Genomic DNA, 21,497 nt, shown 5'->3' on the forward strand with positions numbered 1-21,497 from the left:
ACTGACACACCATGCACACACACACACACTTTCAATCGCACTTCCACTCCATCAGTGGCAAGCCCGGCCTTGTATCCCCACAACGAGCACCCCCCCTCCCCCACTCCTTCTCTAATAGCATATCAGGTTGCCCCACTCCCCCGGCCGGCGGCAGCACCTCCATTTCCCCAGCGCTGTAATTACTTTAGGGAGCTTCCGCGTGGGCGCAAGCAGCTACAGAGAAAAAGTGTGTGTGTGTGTGTGTGTGTGTGAGAGAGAGTGTGTGTTTAGTGTGTCTATGCATGTGCGTGCCCGTACAAGATAGTGTCAGTGTGAGATCCAATAGAAAACAACAATTGTGTGTGAGTCAGAGCAAGTGATTGACAGAAGTGTGTGTGTGTGTGTGTGTGTGTTTGTATGTACGCGCACATTTATGTGTGAGAGATCTGTGTGTTTGTTTTCCAGTGACAGAGCCAGCCCCCCCCTGCAGACAGAGTGGGTGATTAACAGGGTTGACGCCTAGAGGGTGGCCCTCTCATTAACACTGAACTCACTCACATATACACACACACACACACACACACACACACACTACAGAGGCTCTTTCTCTACTCTCGCCTTTTCTCTCTGTTCCTTTTCCTATTTGTCACCGTGTGTCTTCTCTTCTCTTTGTGTGTGTGTGTGTGTGTGTGTGTGTGTGTGTGTGTGTGTGTGTGTGTGTGTGTGTGTGTGTGTGTGTGTGTGTGTGTGTGTGTGTGGTGTGTGTGTGTGTGTGTGTGTGTGTGTGTGTGTGTGTGTGTGTGTGTGTGTGTGTGTGTGTGTGTGTGTGTGTGTGTACAATGTGATGAAGAATAATTTGTACCACTTAGATTTCAATCTAAAAAAATATTTTTAATTGTGACACATTTGTAGAGTTAGAGGAAGCACTACTCTGACTTCACATTGTTATTATAGTCATACTCTATATCACTAAAACATTAGGGATGCACGATATTGGTTTTTTGAAACCGATACCGATAACTTCCTGCTTCTCAAGACCGATACCGATAATAAAAAAAAAAAGAGAGAGAGACCTTACGTGCATTGTTGTTGTTAGCATCTGGTGCTAGCTAGCTGCGCTAACGGATATAAGGAGCTGTTTAAATGAAAACAGAGGAGCGACATTTCGCTACAACTGCGCCGAGCACTTGACTTTATGCAGGAAGCCAGACAGTGGGACATTGTACGAAAAGTCAGCACACTCAGCACGGATAGTGCGCAACATTATTGCAGCATCCAGGCAGCTCCGGTTCGAGCATATGCCTTGAGTTGCACATAGCTCCAACGCGCGCACACAGACACACACACACACTTTGTATTGTATTATTGTCTTCGTACGCTTTTAACACACCATCGTAGCGATGGCGATGTTTCAGGTGACTGATCAGGTTCGAAGTATTAGGGAGCGCTGGATTTGTGAAGAACTCTCCTCTTCCTAAACGACTAATACCACAGTACTGGCAAAACGGGAGGAGCCGAGTGAAAAAGCGCCCCTCATCTCAATCCACCCACACCGCAGTATTTTTTCTTTTTTTTTACCCAAAAATATATTGTATATTATCGGGGCTATTAATACTGGCATCGGGTTTATCGGGATGACGTCATAATTCCTAATATCGGACCGATAATTATCGGGCCGATAATTATCGGGCTGATAATTATCGGGCCGATAATTATCGTGCATCCCTATAAAACATACATCAGGTGAACGGCACACGATTGGTTCCTCACAACAATCGTTGCCTAATTTAGTTTAAGAAGATGGTCTGTTACAGTTATTTGATGCCTGTTGTAACGCTTTGTCCTCTTTTTCTTCCCAGTATTACGAGATGTCCTACGGGCTCAATATTGAGATGCACAAACAGGTGAGTTTAGATTGAATCATTTTATACAAATATCTTCTGTTCCCATCACATAAAATACAAACCTGATGCGAGTCCATGCATGGTGGACAATAGAGGCGGACCATGCGATGGAATAAAACGCCAACTTGGTGCGACAGTGAGTAGGAAAACACCTCTAGAACCAGCTGTGTGTTGGGGTGCATTCCCTTTGAAGTGCTTTGGAAAAACAAAAGAATCCACCAGATTTGTCGAATGAAACTAATACAGAAGTGAGTTTTTTGTTTCATCCCACCATTTGTGATTCAGTCAGCATAATTTTGAATCTTGACGATGAGTGTACAAAGTGTCAAGGACTACCAATCCTTCATCGCATACTAGGGCTGCTCAATTAATCGTATTTTAATCGCAATTACGATTTTGGCTTGCAACGATTATGAAAACAACATAATCGAAATAAAACGATTATTTTATTTTTTTATTGGTTTTTCAGTTGAATTATACTTAAAGTTCAGGGTAATCAACTGTTAAAAACATACTTTTTCAATAAATGGATACTTTCAAAGTAAATGGATAATCGTTTGTAATAATCGTGATATCAATTATTGACTCAAATAATCGAGATTATGATTTTTGCCATAATCGAACAGCCCTATCGCAGGGGTGGCCAACCCGCGGCTCTTTGCCTAGTTTCATGCGACTCTTCAGTTCATATTGAATTGTGTGAGTTTGGGGGGGAGACACTGACTCCTGATAAGTGTTGCACGGTGTACCGATACTTGAAAGGTACCGCGATACCCTGCCGTTAAAAACGTTACGATTGCTCCGTTTCATTAGTATCGGTACTTTAAGAATGACGGCGGAAAGTACTCCGGTGAGAAAGCGCAGTTTTAATAAGAGCCGTGTGTGTTCAGTGCTCTGCTTCCACTCCCTGCGCTGCAGCCGTGCCTGCAGTCCCGCCCCTCTCAAGCACGCTCAAGTGCCTCCCCTCTCTCGTGCACTCAGCCACGAGCTAGCTGCCAGAGCATGTGAGAAAACGAGAAGCATGGCTGCAAGTGGGAGTGCAACTGCCGCTGCGCCTCGGCTTGTTGACAAAAAAGTATTTGAGCGATATCTCTGACAGTGAGGGCAAGCCTACGGACACCACGAGGCCTGTCTGTAAGAAATGTATTAATTTTACTTAATACGAATTCTTGTCATTTATTTTATTTATTGTTCTCATTGTTTAAAAGTTTGTGTTATGGTTCTGGTGTGAAATAAAGCACAATAATTACATTCAAGACTGTTTCCCTTTTTTTAAGAAAAGTATCGAAAAATAATCGGAATCGCAATTCTTGACTTGGTATCGAAACCAAAATGTTGGTACCGTGACAACACTAGCTACTCCTGACAGTTAAACCTGATATTTAGTAGTTCTGTTAAGTATTGAATGCTGATCATTCTGACGTAATTTGGCCGGTCAAAGTAGTTTGGGCTCGGATAAAATCGCTCCGTTACTTTCGTCCCGTGTTACTTTCGTCCCGGCTCTCCCTACGTTCAGGATGACAGCGCGTCTAATTTTGATGTGGCCCAAGAGCCAATCACAATAATACCTGCGATGCAGTGAACCAATCACCTTTGAGGGGGGGGGGGGGAACCTATCGTTGATTAAACACTATCCAGTGTTTCCCCTACCATTGTCTTGGAGGGGCGCTGCGCCCCGCCAACGGAGCCCCCCCGTGAAATTCAAGGTGTTAAAAAAATATATTTAATTATTTTTTTATATATTTATATATGTTGCACCAAATTGCAAATAATCTATCACTACTGTCACTTTTCACATTGAACATGTGCTCTTTTATTAAATAAACTAAACGCTTTCATTTTAAGTTGTGAGTTTAGTGTTTTTGACCCTAAGAAACACTGATGCATTAATCAATAACAATAATCCACAGCTCCTCTCTCTGCTCCAGAGGATTTAAAAAATATATATCCCAATGCCACACAAATGCATCAGTGACGTGTTGAAATCTTGTCTCCAGAAAACAAAAAACTGAAACAAGCGGAATCAGTGACTGTGTGTTTGATGTGGCTCTTTGCAGTAACAGAGAAACAATGTGGCTCTTAACCTCTGACTGGTTGGCCACCCCTGCCCTATCGCATACCCTCATTGCAGATGTTCATAGACTTTCATGGCCATCAAAACCTTGGCAGTGTTCCAGCTTCCCTTCCCCTCACATCAGCTATGCAGAGAAAAAATATTTTATTTTACAGAACCTTGAGCGTCCAAAATAACACCTCATGTTGTTATTCTGTTGATGCAGACACAGCTGTGCGTTCCCAACTCCCCACCCCCCTCCCCCATGTACACCTGCAGCTCACTGATTGGCAGGTGTGAATTACAGCGATAATCTCCCTTCACTTTGGGAGTGTTCGGAGACGTTTGAATGATGCCACCTGAGGCTGTGTGTAGATATGCACGCGCCGAGGGGGTTAGCCTTCCCGGCTGTTGCCAAATCTGTGATGAAGTGTGTAAGATGTGCATTTTATCATCCAATTTAGGGGATGAGGGAATCATTTACATTTTTGGAAATTGATTTGGCAAAGTGCATAGTGGTAACGGTGAAATTCTTTACCAAATGATTCAAAGGGCTGTATGAACATCTTTTAGATTTAAGAAAATGTATAAGGAAATAATAATTAGGTATTAGGATGTCAGCTAGCAGCACTGACGGTATATTGTTGTGTTGACTTTTGATTTTGTGTCACTGTAAGTATTGGTTATAAGCAAGGGGTAAAATAACACTTTCTTCTCCCTGCTCCTTTCCATCATGTACTACAAAAAAACCAGCTTAAAGTGTACATGTTTTATAAAAATGGCCATGAAATAAAACTATAATAAAACTTCCAGCTAATATCTTAAGAGACCCTTCCTGAATCTAGACGGTGCAGCTCGAATCTGTTGGCCATTTTGAAAAGGAAAGAAAAGACAGCAGAGGGGTGAGGAGGCGATATCCGTACAACAGTTTGTGTGGCTGAAGCCGGGGGAGTAATTTATGCTCAGCCTGTAGGAGGGAGAGAGCGATGGGCCTCTAAAGGGCTAGCCCTTATCGGTGACCTCGTCTGGCGCTGCCTCTCCACACACACTAACACACACACACACACACACCGTCTTTATGATTGACGGTGCGCGCTGACAGCCATATTGGGAGAGCCGAGAATGCTTTGACAAATGGTCACGCAGAAGTAGCAGCTCCCATGATTTAAAGACCTTCACATGTATGCACACACACACACACTCACTCTCACACACACACACACTCACTCTCACACACACACACACACACACACACACTCACTCTCACACACACACACACACTCACTCTCACACACACACACACACACACACACACACACACACACAGAGTAAGGATGCACAAGGTGGCTGTGGTGCACACACAAAAACACACAGACTGAGACTTATGTGTGTGGTTCATCCCACCCTTTTCCTTTGTGTGTGTGTGTGTGTGTGTGTGTGTGTGTGTGTGTGTGTGTGTGTGTGTGTGTGTGTGTGTGTGTGTGGTGTGTGTGTGTGTGTGTGTGTGTGTGTGTGTGTGTGTGTGTGTGTGTGTGTGTGTGTGTGTGTGTGTGTGTGTGTGTGTGTGTGTGTGTGTGTGTGTGTGTGTGTGTGTGTGTGTGTGTGTGTGTGTGTGTGTGTGTGTGTGTGTGTGTGTGTGTGTGTGTGGTTTGCAACTGCCTAAGTGTTGATGTGGTGCCTTTCTATTGGCGTGTGTGTGTGTGTGTGTTAATGGCACGTGTTTATAAGCATGTGTGTGTTAATGGCACGTGTGTTGGTGCATGTGTGTGTCGGTGCGCTTGGTGCACGCTAGTATAAGTGGGTGCAGAGAATCTCTAGTTCCATTAGAGAGTTGAAATTGAAGGGGATGTGTGGAAATGAATGTCGAGGAGCATTCATGTCTGGGCCTATTGTGCACAGCCAGTCCCTCCCCCCACCCCCCCACCATCATCACCTCCTCTTCCTCCTCCTCCCTTCCCACCTCTGTCTCTATTTCCCTCTCTTTCTTTCTCTCTCACACTCTCACACATTCAATTGCTCCCTCTTGATCACTCTGTCCCACTCAATTCAGAACATTTCTCTCTTGTCTCTGTTTCTCCGTTTTGTCTCTTACCAGTTTTCTTATTTGAACTCCACACATCAGGTTTAGGCTTGCCCTTTCACACACGTAGCTCAACACAGGAGATTGATCATGTCAGAGGTGATCTCATTTGGTCGCCTAGACTACAACCCATTTGTCAAGCCATCGGTTGATCTATGTGGGTAGAAGTACAAATAAAAAGCCATTAAACTCTAAATTAACTGTATAAGCTGCAGTGAATTCTACTTGTGAAACCTCAATTATTTATAAATAAACTTAAATAGGCTAATGTAGCATTTGAATAGATTTTGCGTTATTCGTGATACCTAAATGACAATAACAGACTCAAAGCCAATCAGTATCTACTTGCACTCATTCATATGATTTCCAAAAAATAAAAACACCAAAGCAAAGTGGATTTCCATGCAAGTGTACTAAGTTTATCATTTAAACTCAAGGCACTTCTAAAGGCAATACTAAAAACAAACAATTTTGCTATTTATTAGACCTAACAGGAAATATACCAATTATAATATCCCTTTGTGTTGTGATGTGCTGCGTCAGGTTTTTTTTTTTTTAATACATTCGCCCATCCAACCTATTAATAGAGCCAATCCGCTTCACCAAACTCACAATATTTGTGTATAAATCAACCACCCCGACCTCCCTAAATATTCTGTATTCTTTCCACTGAGACCTTGATGGGAGCTTATTGATCAACCAACCAGAATGTCGTAGTTCTCATCTTCTGAAAAAACCTTACCTCTTCTTATCTCTATTGTTTCTTATACCTTTAGGGGTAAGCAATACTTGGAAGCTTAGTCAGGGATTCATGACCTGTATAAATAGATATTCATGACTATCGTTATTCTATAGTATCACAATTCCAAAGTTCCCACATCTAGTCGTCCTATCAGTTGGACACTATAGTTGCCGTATTTATGTAAATTCCCCTTCTTCATCACCCTCGGTAAGGTACGTTTATATATATATATATATATATATATATATATATATATATAGCACATTTCAGACGCAGAGGCCATTCAAAGTGCTTTACATCCTCGAGGAACACAATAAATAAACATAATGGAATAACAGATTCATAAAGACAATGCATTAATGAGATACAAAATAGTTTAAAATCGACATTGTAAATACGGTAGGTGCTAAAACAAGTTAAAAGGCTTATGGGTAAGCAGCTCTAAAAAGTAGTGTTTTTAGCCTCGACTTAAAATAACTCGGCGTTGGTGAAGACCTCAGGTTTTCTGGAAGTGTGTTCACTTTGTGGGGAAGCATAAAAAAAATAGTGTTTTGGTAACACGGGGTGTTCAGGTAACACTTAAAGACTTTGTTATGGAACGCAAAGCAGGGTAGGGGGCTAGTACACCCTCCTGAGGGTCCGATTGGGGATGTCATGCGAGCATAACATGGTGAAAACAATAAGTCTAAATTAACAATCGGGACGGAAATGTTCGGATTTCCAAATGGAGGTTCTGTGAATAAATTAAAAATCAAGAACCGAAATAATTGAACTATTCATATCTTAGACTGCACTGTAACTTTTAATGTTTATTTTATTAGCTTTTCTTTTTAATGACTGATTTTAAATGCCATTTTCTTAATGTCTTTCATTTTTTGTTTTTCTTTTAATGTTTCTTTTATTATCTTTTACTGTTTTTAAATGCCTTTGTCTGAATGTCTTTCATTTTTGTAAAGCACCTTGAATTGCCTGGTGCTGAAAGGTGCTATATAAATAAACTTGCCTTGCATAAAAACTAAAAGCAGCTTCGGCGTGTTTGGTTCTGAGCCGGGGAACAATAATGGGTAAGCCCGCCCCCGATGATCTCAGAGCTCTGGGGGGCTCGTAACAGGGCAGCATGTCAGACATATATTGGGGTCCCAAACCATTTAATGCTTTATAAGTTACCAATATAATTTAAAAATCGATTCTGTAAGCTACCGGTAGCCAGTGCAGAGATCTGAGTACTGGGGTGATGTGTTCTACTCTTTTTGTTTTGGTCAGAGACCTGTAAATACACTATTGCAGTAATAGTAGTGTTTGTTATCCAAAGCCAACCGCAATAAAAACATCAACACTTAGTCGTTGTGAATCATCCGGACAATTCACAGATGGGCTCAATCTGACATTGCACAGGTTTTGTTCTGGGACTCTGGCGGGGGAAAGTCTGGTCAATGTCCGGTTCAAATCATTGGGATATTTGGGTTTCACATTCTGCTCTTCTGGGTAACGTCTGTATAGTTCCAGGGTTGCAGCGCAGGTGTGAAAGGAACTCCGGTGAAGAGAAGTCGGGTTGAAATCTGGATTGAAATGGGAATATGTTGAATGAAGCGCCATTGTTGTTGCCGGGTCCCCTTTGTGTTCCTTTGTTCTGTTTCCTCCCCATCTTCTTTACTCCGTGAATGCGTTTCTTGCCTGACGACATAAATCTCCATCTGTGGTTTGTTTACGATGCATGTAGTGTATGTACTTTTATTGTGCGTCTAAATAATGCACAAGCAGTCGTAATGCACACACTGTACAGTATTCCCAATTCCCACAACATTCATGCCTAATGAGGGCGCCTATAGGTTGAACTCTAGAAGCCCTGTTGACTAGTTACGTTTGTTAAGTGTGATGGCATCATTATGTAGAGCTTTTTAAATAATTAAAAACAGAAGAGCTGAAATAATAGGATCATTATTTGACTGTTTATTTTATTTCATAAGAAAGTCATCTGCATACTTTCGCAAATATTGCACTATGCTGCTTTTCTACCTCTTATGTGATCGTACCCTTAACATAGATTTGTGTTTTGGACTGCAGGAGATCAGGCTGGCTATTGTTTTACAATGTTCGACATTTTGTAGAGCATTCCCTCTTTTCAGTATCATCAAAACGATTGGTAATATAACAAATTAAAAAACTGAACTATCGAACAGGGGCTCATGAGACATAATGGACCCCTTGAAAGTTTAAATGTATCTTATTGTGCTAATGGACGAAATGGTTTCTGTGTTAATCCATTTTCAAAGTAACTAGCCATTGTAGTAAAGTACAGTATTTCCTTCTTAACTTCAGTAGATTAGAAAGAGTAAATGCTTAATAATGTCACAAGTACTACCTGCTTGATTACGTTCTTCTACTGCTGGTCAGGTTGTGTAACTGTTATAACTGCAAAGGGCTATTTCTACGTCTTAAATCTTTTTGAGCTGTTAAAATAGTTACGAGCGAGCATCACGTCCGGTTGTGTTCCTGGCAAGAAGCGGCAGGACTCAAACAGTGCAGCTCATTCAGGGACGACGCTCGACACCCTGAGGAAGTCTGTGAAATGTTACGTTTGTTTAGGCTGCTTCCTTGAAACCCATTTCAAATCAACTCAAACACATTTCTGAATCGGTGTTTGCTTTCCTCATTGAGTCAACACTTTTGAAATTACAAAAGATGAAGCTTATTTCAAGACATCTCCGACCGCAGTGAATTCAGTCCCTTCCACATCTCTGGTGTATTTGTCCAGTGTCCAAGCCCAGTTGTGTTATGTGTGCGTTACGTGCACACATACAAAGCGCCCGTCGGTGAATGTGTGCTCCAGTAGCACTTGAGGAAAACTAGAAGCAAAATGTAAAGGACAAAAGGGAGGAAGAAACTGAGAGGGGGAAAACGGAGAGCACAGATAAAAGAAGAAACAGAATCTGGGTTGGGGAAAAAAGAGAGGCGGCATAAAGGGCACCGAAAAAGAGGAAGAGACATAGTTAGCATGGAGCGAGTCCCGCAGAGACATTTTTGTGTGTGTGTGTGTGTGTGTGTGTGTGTGTTGCGCGGATAGCAGAGAAGCGCTTGATGGGAGCTGTGCTCTGCATGCATAATGATTGTTAGGAGGGCCCCTCTCCTCCTCGCGCCACAAATTAGGCTCTAACACAATTACTGCTGCTTTGCATATCTCAGACGGATTGGATGATTACCAACCAAATGTGATAATAGACCTGCGTGTGAGAAAGATAGGGAATGTGCTCGGCCAGAAATTGGAAAAGGTGTGTGTGTTTCATGGGTGATGGTTGCACAGTGCGTTTGCATTCGCTTCCACTGGTTTGTGAAAGAGTATTCAGTACAAGCAACTTAATTAATTGTGTGTGTGTGTGTGTGTGTGTGTGTGTGTGGGTGTGGGGGGTGGGTGTGGGGGTGGGTGTGTGTGTGTGTGTGTGTGATATATGAGGGTTTAAAGGATAAGTCGCTGATATTCTGTATAAAGAACAGACCAAGAATTGACAACGAACAACTGTGATGTCAAAATGACAAACATAGAAAATAAGGCGATGAAATGTTGGCTCCAAACCAGATCTGCAGAGTTTTGTCCTGTTTTTTTAAATATTATAATGGCGCACTTTTCATACAAAGTATAACATCAAATTGAATGTAGTATGTCATGTATTTACACCGCATAGTATGTGGATCATTTGTACACAAGAAAGTCCCAGATTGTTTACTAAGCCGTGAGCTTACTCTATACTCAACTGCCCCACAATGCATTGCATGCTGCTGAGACCGAATGTCATAATGTATGATAGTATTGTTACTTTTATTAAGTGTAATACGTTTCCATGGGCTCCAGTCCAATTGAAATACCAAATATGTTGGCAGTTCCAATGACTCGAAATGTCCTACGCTGTTTTCGAGGATATAACGGAATATAAGAGGTTCCTTTTTAAAATGTTGCGGCCGTCAGTATTATAATAAGTCATACAGATCATACATAGTAGTATAGTAATAGTAATTGTTGGCAGTATGCTGGACATACACATTAAGTATGTAGCCGGTTAGTATGCTATTTTTAGTGGTGGAAAGCTACTAAATACATTTACTCAAGTACTGAACTTAAGTAAAATGTGTGCGCTACTTGTTTACCTCACTATTTCCATTGTATACTTCTTCTCCACCACAATTTGGAAGCAACCATTTTTCTTTTTACTCCACTACATTCATTTAACAGCTTTACTTACTAGATACTTGGCAGATCAGATTTTAAATTCAATTAAATCATGATAATATGATCAAGCAGCATAATAAGTGCAACTTGAAAATGATGGACAAATTAATGCGTTTCTAATTATAATACAATAATTTAATGGGCTATTCTGCATAAGTACTTTTAAATGTGTTTATTAAAGTATATTTTGATGCCAAACATGATTAGGGTTTTAAACACCACCTTGGTAAGATAAGAGTGGGTGGGCTTTTTTTTCATTCAGCACATAAAACGTCACCCTCGTGTATCAACGCCTCTCTGTGACACCTAAACAAATGATCACTTGTTCCAACAGCGCCTAAATAACAGAGTAATAAACACGTTTCACATGCGGCTGAACGTGTGTTGGAAAACACCTAAAAATAGCCGTCATTTGAGGGTTTTTCCCACCTTTGCTGCTACCTAACGAGCTTCACGCTGTCTCGTGATAATCGTGCGAAAGAAATCGAACAAATATAGCCCAGTCTGTTCAAGCCCAGTCTGTTCTCACCTACATAGTCCTGAGTCTAGGTCTGCTCATGCAAAAAAACCTGTGGACTAATGTCGGGTTAGGACTACACATTATTTTTTATCGGCTACGGTCGTCATTGTGTCAGGTTAGGGAATTATGGAGTCGTTGAATCTTGCCATGGCGAGGTCGAGGGACTTCCCAGACGGCACACAGTAAAAGCCCCCGACTTTAACGACATCAGGGGGAGATGCTAGTGACCGACATCCGGAAACAAATAGTGAGAAGTTGAGACTGTGCTGGATGTCTTGTGTTTGGGAAAGCCTTCAAAGTAAAGACAACATAACTGACCTTCATCTTTACCACAGGTCCTTGAGAGTTGGCAAATTCGAAGGGGGAAATACCTCAAGCAAACGCACATCGGTCATTGAAAGTGCATTCATTTATATATAGATGTTTTAGTCTGCCTTCACTGTAATGTAGCAGAACGGAGAAGCATTCACACGTTCAAGCCTCTCTCTCTTTTTAATTGTTGTCTGTGAGCTTCTGTAAAGCCCGCAAGCTCTCATTATAAAAAGATCAGTGTTGTATCTGTAATTAACCTTGATCCGTGTAACAAACAATGACGCTTTGGTTCCTGAAATGCGAGGCCATTTCGCCTGAAAAGTCCTTGAGGTAGATGTTTAAGAAGGTGTGGGAACCCTTCTCATATTATTCCCCTTTCACTTCCCTGTGTTTACAGAACGCTCTGTGCCGCTATCACTCACAGTCAGTCGTGAGGGAACGCGTGAAAGGCACAAAAAAAATCTAAAATGCTTTTCTTTCTGTCTGACGAAGCTGTGAAACACCGTAGTTTACGTATTTGTGTTCACCCTTCTAACTTGAGCACCACATTCATCTGCATCCGAAAATAGTCTCAAGCAAATACGCCATTAACTGATGTGAGTAAAGGTTGCTCAATGTCGAGTATGCTTGCTTGGTAGCACGTGTCTTCCGAGCGTCTTGCTTCAGAAGCGAGGTAAGAATACTTCCTGGCATTGGGAAAACGAAGAATGGAACAGGCGAGCAGGTGTGCGTCATATGAGAGGCCCCATCTTACATTTTCCGCCACAGATTTGGGGAAATTGGTCCGTGCGCAAAGCATTGTGGGGATTTTAAGACCGGAGTCTACACATGTGCAGCCTCGAAATTTCTCGCAACGAAGTACGCCAGGCTCGGTAGAATTCCAAGTGTGCTGGACATTGGAACAGTCCTTCAGCGGCACTCGATGACGTAGTGTGCTTGAAATAGTGGCTCTGGAGCAGCTTTACTCGACATTGAGAAACACCCGAAGTGTAGACTAAAACATTAGACTAAATATACTCCACTGATCCCAAATTGGGATTTTTTTTTTTGTCGCAGCAGCATTTCAAAAACATAAAAAGTGAATAAAAGAAACAACAGTAAATACAAACATATTAATAATAGAAAGATCTATTTCTCTTGAGTATCCACTAGAGATGTTAAGATTCACCGATTCGCATCGGTGCACCGGCATAAACGTTCACGATGCGAGTGCACCGGTTGAAAGAGTGCACATCGGCTACAGTTTGGGTTGAACTCGCGATGCATCGATTGCATAGCGTCTTTGCATCGGTAAAAAAACGATTCAAAATCCCCTCATCTTGTCAACGCTCAGCAGAGACGATCTTTGATATTTGCTTCGCCACTACGGAGGCCGAGAGTCTCAGTTATCAACACACACGGAAGTTGAGGAGAAAGAGAAACACAGCGCACCGAAAAATACCTACAAATCAAACGTTTGGCAACACTTCGGATTGTTCAAGAAAGACTGTGTAATAGTCCTTTTATGCTATATAGTTGACCGCAGGTCATGGAGAGTAATAAGGTATCCGTAGACCTTTGTATGAGGTATCTTTATCACTCAACAGGTCTACAGCCATGATACATAGATCCGTCCAGAAGCGGGCTTGCATACACACAGTATCACTCCGCAGCCGCACGCCATCAGTAACGTCCTGATGGTATATGTGCGCGGCACTATATACTACAGTCAACTTGAAAAATCGCTCGCAAATTGTTAACGATGCCGAGCCGCTTTAAAGTACACACGTAGTACGAGGAACTTAGCGACGCACATAAAGAGGCGACATGGGGTCTGCGGCTGAAAAGAGAAACCTGAAAGTTAGACATTATGAGTTAAATCACTCAGTGAGGTGTTCTGTCAGAGAGAGTGGTGTTTAGTTTACAGCAGCCTGTGACGGCCAATAACAATTTAAATGTCTTCCTTACTGTAAGCAGTTATGAAAGACCTGTTTGTGAAAGGTTATTTGTATTCTTTATTGTTCATATAGAACCCACTGCTTTCTGCTCACTGGTAAGTCAGCCTATGGATGAGTGTTCAGCACATCAGGCAGCAGCTGTATGGGCATTGCACTATGCTAGCTGTTATTTGCACATTGTTAATCATGAGCAATGCATCCTTACATTGTTTAACTGTGAGGTGTTATACAATTGTACTGTAGCCTACTCTGGAGAGCTTTTAAAGTTAAAAAAATAAACGGCATGATGGGAGGTGCAGTACCAAATATGTAAAGCACTTGTTTGTTAATGTATGATTTGCTGCATATAAGGAATAAAACAAAAATCCTCTGTCGTACCAAATTGAAGTATCATTATTTTTGCATCGAGTTGAATCGCACCGAATCGCATAATGTTGAATCAAATCGTATCGAACTGTATCGCCACAGGGGTGAATCGTATCGTATCGCATCGCCTGGTGTTTCAAATGTATCGTTAATGTATCGTATCCTGGCAACGTATCGAGATGCGCATCGGCCTCAGTGATGGAGATGCACATCCCTAGTATCCACAGAGTACACAATATAAACATAATACGTTAAAAAACACTAACTGACTGACCTACTAACTAGGGCTGTGCATCTTCACTGGTCTCACGATTCGATTCGATTACGATTATCCTGTCAACGATTCGATTCGGTTCGATATCCCGGTGCATCACGGTGCATCACGATTCATACCAATGCGTTGCATCCTCAATTTTCTATATTACTGCACATGGCTTATTTTTCATCAATGCATACATGCAGTAAATACATATGAACTCTCTTTTTATTATTTAGAAAGTGCTTCAGAAATCAATTACATAAATGTCTTGACATTAATTTATAAACCAAAATAAATGAATTGTATAGGTCTAGCCTCCGTGTGTGAAGTTGTTCCATTCTCAATGTCCTGAATGAGGCATCACACACAGGACTTGAGTCTGAACACAGCAGACAACAGGAGTATTTACAACAGCATATACAAACAAATACTGCATGTGGGTGCACACTTACATTCTCTGTCTTACTGTTACATAAATCCCATGAATGTATGAGATTAAATTAGCTTCATTATATCTCAGTGATTAAGTGAATAACAACGTTTCTATCGGGTCACTATCAGCCTGTCACTCATTATTTTCAGGGAGGGGGCGGGGCTTGGAGTAACGGAGAGGAGACGGTGATCGCGGAAGCTTTTTTCCTCCTGCCTTCACAAACTTTACACACGTATATATCGTCTGCAAATTGCTAGAGGACATTCATACTCTGCAATCCAAGACTTAATTAAATCCACCAAAAACCTGACATGATTGTAACGCGATTATTTTTGAAAAACATAAATCCCTCCCTGTGTCTCTGAGCCGCAGCGACACGGAGTGATTCAGAGCGGGTCCTGCTGTTGTCGGTTCTGGACTGGTGTTCTTGTGTTGGTGGATAAAGCAGACTGCTCCGTGTTCGGTGTTGCTGTGCCGCTCTCCCGTATGTTCCCTGATCTCTGCGTCACCGACCGATTTGATATTAAAGTGACAGAAAAAATGTTATAGTAAAGCCGCGGCCGGAAAATCAGGAAGCAACGTTACTACTCTATAACCGATTATCTTCCGTCACTGCATCGAGACCGAATCGTCCACGTCCGCATCGCAATGCATCGTAGAAACGATTATTTTCAACACCCCTACTACTAACACATTTCTACACAGTTATAACAACAATGAATATGCACGAATGTAAACATAACAATGTGGTGTACTAGTAGGGTTAGGGTACACCGCGTTGCAAAGCAGATGAATGCAAAGGACCAGATTGCTGTTGATGCGGTTCAGTGTAAAACAGTCAATCGAAGGAAGGCCTGCGTACGGGCGGATCAGAAATGTGGTTTTTGTTTTGATGATCCTTTTAACTGAAGTATCTCTCTTTCTCCTCAGGCTGAGATAGTGAAGAGATTGAACGGGATCTGCGCACAAGTCCTCCCCTACCTGTCTCAGGAGGTAAGAGACGTCTCTCACCCCCTGACCCCCTGCACTATTCCTTACATCCTGGAATGAGATCAGCCTCATTCCCGCCTCATTACCTCCCAACCTCCACGACCCCTCACTCCTCTCCTCTTGTCATTCATCATCACTCGCTTCCCCTTCTGCAAATCACTTTCACTCCCCTCCCCCCACTCTCCTCTGCCATAATCAATCTGTCCTCCCAGAATTCCCTTCTTCCTCCCACTCTTTTCCTTTTATACATGTTTGTGTGTGTCAGCGTAATAAATGGTCGTGTGATTCAGATAAGCCTGGCTCTTATCTGCCCACCAGGGCGTTGACCTCCACCCATTACAGCACACCAGCCTACTGTGTGTGTGTGTGTGTGTGTGTGTGTGTGTGTGTGTGTGTGTGTGTGTGTGTGTGTGTGTGTGTGTGTGTGTGTGTGTGTGTGTGTGTGTGTGTGTGTGTGTGTGTGTGTGTGTGTGTGTGTGTGTGTGTGTGTGTGTGTGTGTGTGTGTGTGTGTGTGTGTGTGTGTGTGTGTGTGTGTGTGTGTGTGTGTGTGTGTGTGTGTGTGTGTGTGTGTGTGTGTGTGTGTGTGTCAGAGAGGGTTGTCGGGTCTCTGTTGGGACTATTGATATTGATCTAACCTCTCAACCTCCCCCCCCCCTTCCCAAACTCTCCTTCCCTTGTTTCTGTCTCGCTTTTATTGTCTCTCTCCCTTTCTTTCTCCCCCCCCCCCCCCCCCCTCTCTCTCCCTCTCTCTCCAGCACCAGCAGCAGGTCCTGGCAGCCATAGAGAGGGCCAAGCAGGTCACCCCCCCAGAGATGAACTCCATCATAAGGGTATGATGTTCTTCTAAACATAAAATGTATTTTAATGAATAAAACTCTTCAGTGTCATCAACATAAACACATATTTGGTTGTCTAAATATTGTTTTTGGTGTGTTTTAATATTGCTGCTGGTGCACCCTATTAATACAGGTGTGTGCAATCTGCTTTTTCCTAAACAATATGGATTGTAACGGTGTATATTATTACATACAAACATGTTGTGTTGCATCCACCGCTAGAATTCTACACATATTTAACACTTATAATATTAGTTCGGCCTAATCTCTCCATAGCTGTTCAGAAGTACCATCTTTACACAATGCATTAACTCCAAGTTGTTATTAATGAAGCTTTGAACGCGTACATCCCGAGTAGCTAAAACGCAGAATGATGTTGGAGGCATGAGCTGCTCGCTGTCATCCTTCATCTCCGGCTCCAACGTTAGCCGGCTGCACTTTATCAATACAAGCCTAGATGCTAGCTTAGCTACTCCGTCATTTTACCCGAGCTTTAGTGTTAGCTATCCGAGCCACTCCATCATTTTTACTATGCGTCTGGTGTTAGCTAGCATAGCCACTCCATCACGGTGATTCATGATTCAAAGAGGCGCCTTGTCTTTGTGTCTCCTGCTTTAAATACAGAGGGTACAGGCCTGCTTCTAAGGCTACGCTGGCTCTTCTTGGCACAGGGAACCATTTTCACTTGTGTATGCCTTTCTTCATGGCCATTAATATCCGACTAGGACATAGTTAGCTCTGGTTCTGAATGTAAAGCAGAGCTGTTGTCGGAGTGGTCTGGATTGTCCACTGTCCTGACGTCACATGTGTGTACAATGCGTCTCTTTCTGTACGTTAATATCAGGCGTGTATCCCATGGTATTTCTTCATATGTTACACAGACCTCCGTTGTGTGCACAGTGTTCCCCTCTCTTGCTTGTTTTCTCGGGGCGATATAGATTGAGAAATTGCGTCTGTTATAAATGAGTGATGTGTGCTGCAGACTTTCCATCTCCTACCCAGCATGTATTGTAGCTATGATATGTTCCCTCCATCCATCCTTTTGTGCCCGAGCTATTAGCAGCGTGCCTCGGGGGTTATATATTAAACATCATTTGAGATGTATAATAGGTCTGTGCATTGCAGATTTCTCTCCTCAATGTTTTGCAGTGATGTGTGTGTGTGTGTGCTGCTGTGCCTAAGTTGTGTGTGTTTGTGTTCCATGTAGCAGCAGCTCCAGGCTCACCAGCTGTCTCAGCTCCAGGGTCTCGCCCTGCCCATGACCCCCCTGCCGCTGGGCCTGAGCCAGCCGAGCCTCCCCGCCGTCACCACCTCCTCCGGCCTCTTCTCCCTCTCCTCCCTGCTGGCCTCCCAAGCCCAGATGGCCAAGGAGGAGAAAGCGTCCCGCGAGGGCGTGGACAGCCACCGCGAGGAGGACGGAGACAAGTCCGATTAGAGAGGTGTCCCCCATTCAGCTCTGTTTTTGTCCAGAGACCTGAACACCCAGATCTGAGCCCCCTTTGGCCTCCAGCCTCTCCCCTGGTCTCTCTCTCTGACCTTAGCTAACAGGCTTCAGTCCCACCGCTACAGACCCCTAAACTCCTCCTGTTAACGGGAGGGCTTCGGCACCGGCCCTTAAATCAGACTAGCCCTGATCGCTTCATATTTACTCCACTTGTTTCTTTCCCGCCATCACAGCGTCTCCCGTTTCTTCAAATACTGTCCTTTTTTTCTATGTGATTAAGTTTCAGTAATAATGCGTTTTACTTTTTTAAATCAAGACTGCTCTCTATCATCCTGTCTCCTGTTTCTTTTCGCCTCTCTTCCTCCCACTCTCACACACCTCTTGCCTCTGTTCTCAGCGGGTCCTTGTTATACTGAACTCAACTCACACTAGGTGTTAAAATGGTAGGAGTCTTTGGCGAGCTGTGCGACTTCCATCACACAGGATTCCTCCAAACTGATGTTTCTCCTAAGAAATGGGTCCGACAGGTCTGCAGCGGTGATATGTGGTTCAGTGCAGCATTACAGTCCAAACAGTGGACTGTTACAGATCAGGAGTGTTTAAAAATGCCAACATGTCCCGCTTAAAGATGGAAACGTCCCGTACACACACACACACACACACACACACACACACCAAAAACAGATGTATTCAGAAGACATCTGCCGTACAGAAACTAGAGAAAGGAAAAGCACCTTCTTCAAATAAACGTCCCACTGGGCGACTCGGCGTACATAACAAACCCTCTTAAGTAAATAACCCCCCCTTGTTATTGTTGATCCTCATCTGACCCCGCGAGGTGCGTTAGATATATCCTCCCAGCACCTCAGCTGAAACCCTTTCTCCGGTGGTTAAATGAACGGAGATGCCGCCGCCTGGCTCCCACCACCTTTTGCATTTTTAATGTGCACTAATATTAGCACAGAGGGGGAGTGTGTGTGCATGTTGTGTGTTTGACAGCAGAGGGCAGTGTGTGTCTTCCGCCTCTCTGAGCAAAAGGAGGACAGGACAATGACAGAGTGCAGGCCGTGTCACCAGGGACAACGGCTTATTTATCCCTCCTGTGTGGACTAACTTAATATACAGGGCAAGACTGGTGACATTAATCTCTGCATGCGGTCAGGCCCAGTGTGTCGTGATCTGAAAAGTCTTTGTCTCTCGGCGTGAAGCAAACACAACCGTGCTTTAGATCTCTCGGCACATTCAGATTGAAATACTGTTCGTCTTGACTCACTGTACACACAGGGTGGGACAACTCTTCAGTGCAGAACTCACACATGAAGCACAAGCGTCCTCCACAGCTGCTCCGCTGAGTAAAAACTCCCATCAGCCCCACAGGATCTGTTTTCAATTATCTTGTCTGATTAGGCCCCTCGTCAGGTGGAAGTTGGCCGGCTCTGTCCGGGGAATAATGTGATGTCTGTGAACGAATCTGTGTTCAGAATCTTGGAATCTCCGTAGCGCCCCAAGCAATTCACATATTTGGAACATGACATAAAACCACTGCATGTCGAACCTCCGTCTCTCTCCATGCCACAAAAGAATCCCACATTCAGGGTCGTAGTTAACACTCACACAGTATAATCCTCATGTTCACGTCTCAAACTCACACACACACAAAGAAACTGCAGAAGGAACCTTCACACGGACTATTTGTCTGATCAAATACTCCGTGTGAAGGGGAGAAGAAACACTGGATTGACAATATGGTACTGGTTTTGTTGCATTTGGGTTTTTCTAATTTACACTCCAACATCATGAAATGCTTTCCCCATCCCAGACAAATGTCCACTGTCAATATAAAATGCAAATTTGGGCTCCAGTGAACTATTCTTTGAGATACAGTGGCCATAAAACTCCATAACGATCCAATCAACAGCTGTGTGTGTGTGTGTGTGTGTGTGTGTGTGTGTGTGTGTGTGTGTGTGTGTGTGTGTGTGTGTGTGTGTGTGTGTGTGTGTGTGTGTGTGTGTGTGTGTGTGTGTGTGTGTGTGTGTGTGGTGTGTGTGTGTGTGTGTGTGTGTGTGTGTGTGTGTGTGTGTGTGTGTGTGTGTGTGTGTGTGTGTGTGTGTGTGTGTGTGTGTGTGTGTGTGTGTGTGTGTGTGAGGGTTGTCGGGTCTCTGTTGGGACTATTGATTATGATCTAACCTGTGTGTGTGTGTGTGTGTGTGTGTGTGGTTAAAAGGGTCTAGTAGCAGCCACAATGGCCCCATTAAAGTCTTCTTACACAACATTAGATGACATTTAAGATTTAACCCATCTTTTGGATTATTTTGCAAACATTCAATTCCAGATTAGCCTCGGTGGTGATCAGACTGTCGATCCACAGATATTATTACTTAGGCATGTTTGTTTTTAAGTGTTAATTTGAAGACAACCCGTGTTCAAAGTCGTTATACACACCTGGACCGACACACACACTTTCTCAGCGTCCTCTCTCTGATGTTATGGCTACACTGAGAATGACTTCATGTGGAGTGTGTTCAAAGCTTTTATTTTGAAAAAACATCTTAGGCATGATGATGATAAAGCACATGAAGCGATAGTATACACATTGCACGTTACTGCATTCAGAATAAAACCCTTCATGTGTCTACAAGTTCAGATCAGATGCTGTCGGTGACTTCTGTGTTGTGGTGTCTGTGTGTGTAAACAGTTGTGCATGGTTGATACACACATGGTTGCTGTCCTACTCAAACTAAAGCTAACCTGCTATTCTTCTTGCAGCACCTCCCCTCTCATATACATGTAGACAAAGCAACACACACACACACACTCAATGCATGTCAGCGGGGGAGCCGACAACGATTGATTTCTAGTGGAGACATTTTTTTTTTTTTTTAATGAATGTTTGGTCCACATTTCCTGTGATCAATGCACTTGTTTTTTTCTCCTCTTCTTTGTTTTTTAAATATTAATCGATATGAACTAGAACGAGAGTTACAAAGCTGACGTTATAAACATACAAATGAAATTCTATGTATTTGTTAAAGTAGTTGGAGGCGCTCGTCTCCCTATACAGTTCTACATAGAAAGCTTTATGTGTATATAGCCACATCTTTTCCCGTCTGTCTGGATGATTCTTGTGCTATTGTGTTACTGATGTGACACCAGGGGGGAAACTGCAGTACGTTCAACCTTTGACCCTTTCCCTCTTCTCTGGACCCCGACGCCCTTAACTCCCCCCCCCCCCCCAACTTTTTGCCCCATAGCGTGAAGCATTGTAAGCGTTTTGAGCTTTGTAAAGGTCTTTTTTTAAATACTTATTTTGTGCATAATGTAAAACCTGAAAGTGTGTACTTTGGCAAAAAAAAAAATGTTTTGTGTCTGAAATCATAGCTTCATTGAAAAAAGAAAAAAAAGAAACTATAAAAAGTACA

General features: G+C 43.0%; 1 protein-coding gene across 2 annotated transcripts in view; it reads left to right on the forward strand.

Moving 5' to 3' along the window:
* The window catches only part of tle5 (TLE family member 5, transcriptional modulator), a 50,965-nt gene extending 30,880 nt beyond the window's left edge, over positions 1 to 20,085 (forward strand). The window contains exons 4-7 of one of the 2 annotated variants that reach the window (XM_034080676.2): positions 1,839 to 1,883; positions 15,738 to 15,800; positions 16,554 to 16,628; positions 17,842 to 20,085. In XM_034080676.2, coding sequence (XP_033936567.1) covers positions 1,839 to 1,883; positions 15,738 to 15,800; positions 16,554 to 16,628; positions 17,842 to 18,069 — 411 coding nt within the window. In that variant the 3' untranslated portion in view covers positions 18,070 to 20,085. The remainder of the gene's footprint in view (positions 1 to 1,838; positions 1,884 to 15,737; positions 15,801 to 16,553; positions 16,629 to 17,841) is intronic. The other variant, XM_034080677.2, reaches the window with a different exon arrangement.
* Positions 20,086 to 21,497: the final 1,412 nt, after the last annotated feature.

The sequence above is a fragment of the Pseudochaenichthys georgianus genome, chromosome 4 (genome assembly GCF_902827115.2).
Source record: "Pseudochaenichthys georgianus chromosome 4, fPseGeo1.2, whole genome shotgun sequence".
NCBI classification, from domain to species: Eukaryota; Metazoa; Chordata; class Actinopteri; order Perciformes; family Channichthyidae; genus Pseudochaenichthys; species Pseudochaenichthys georgianus.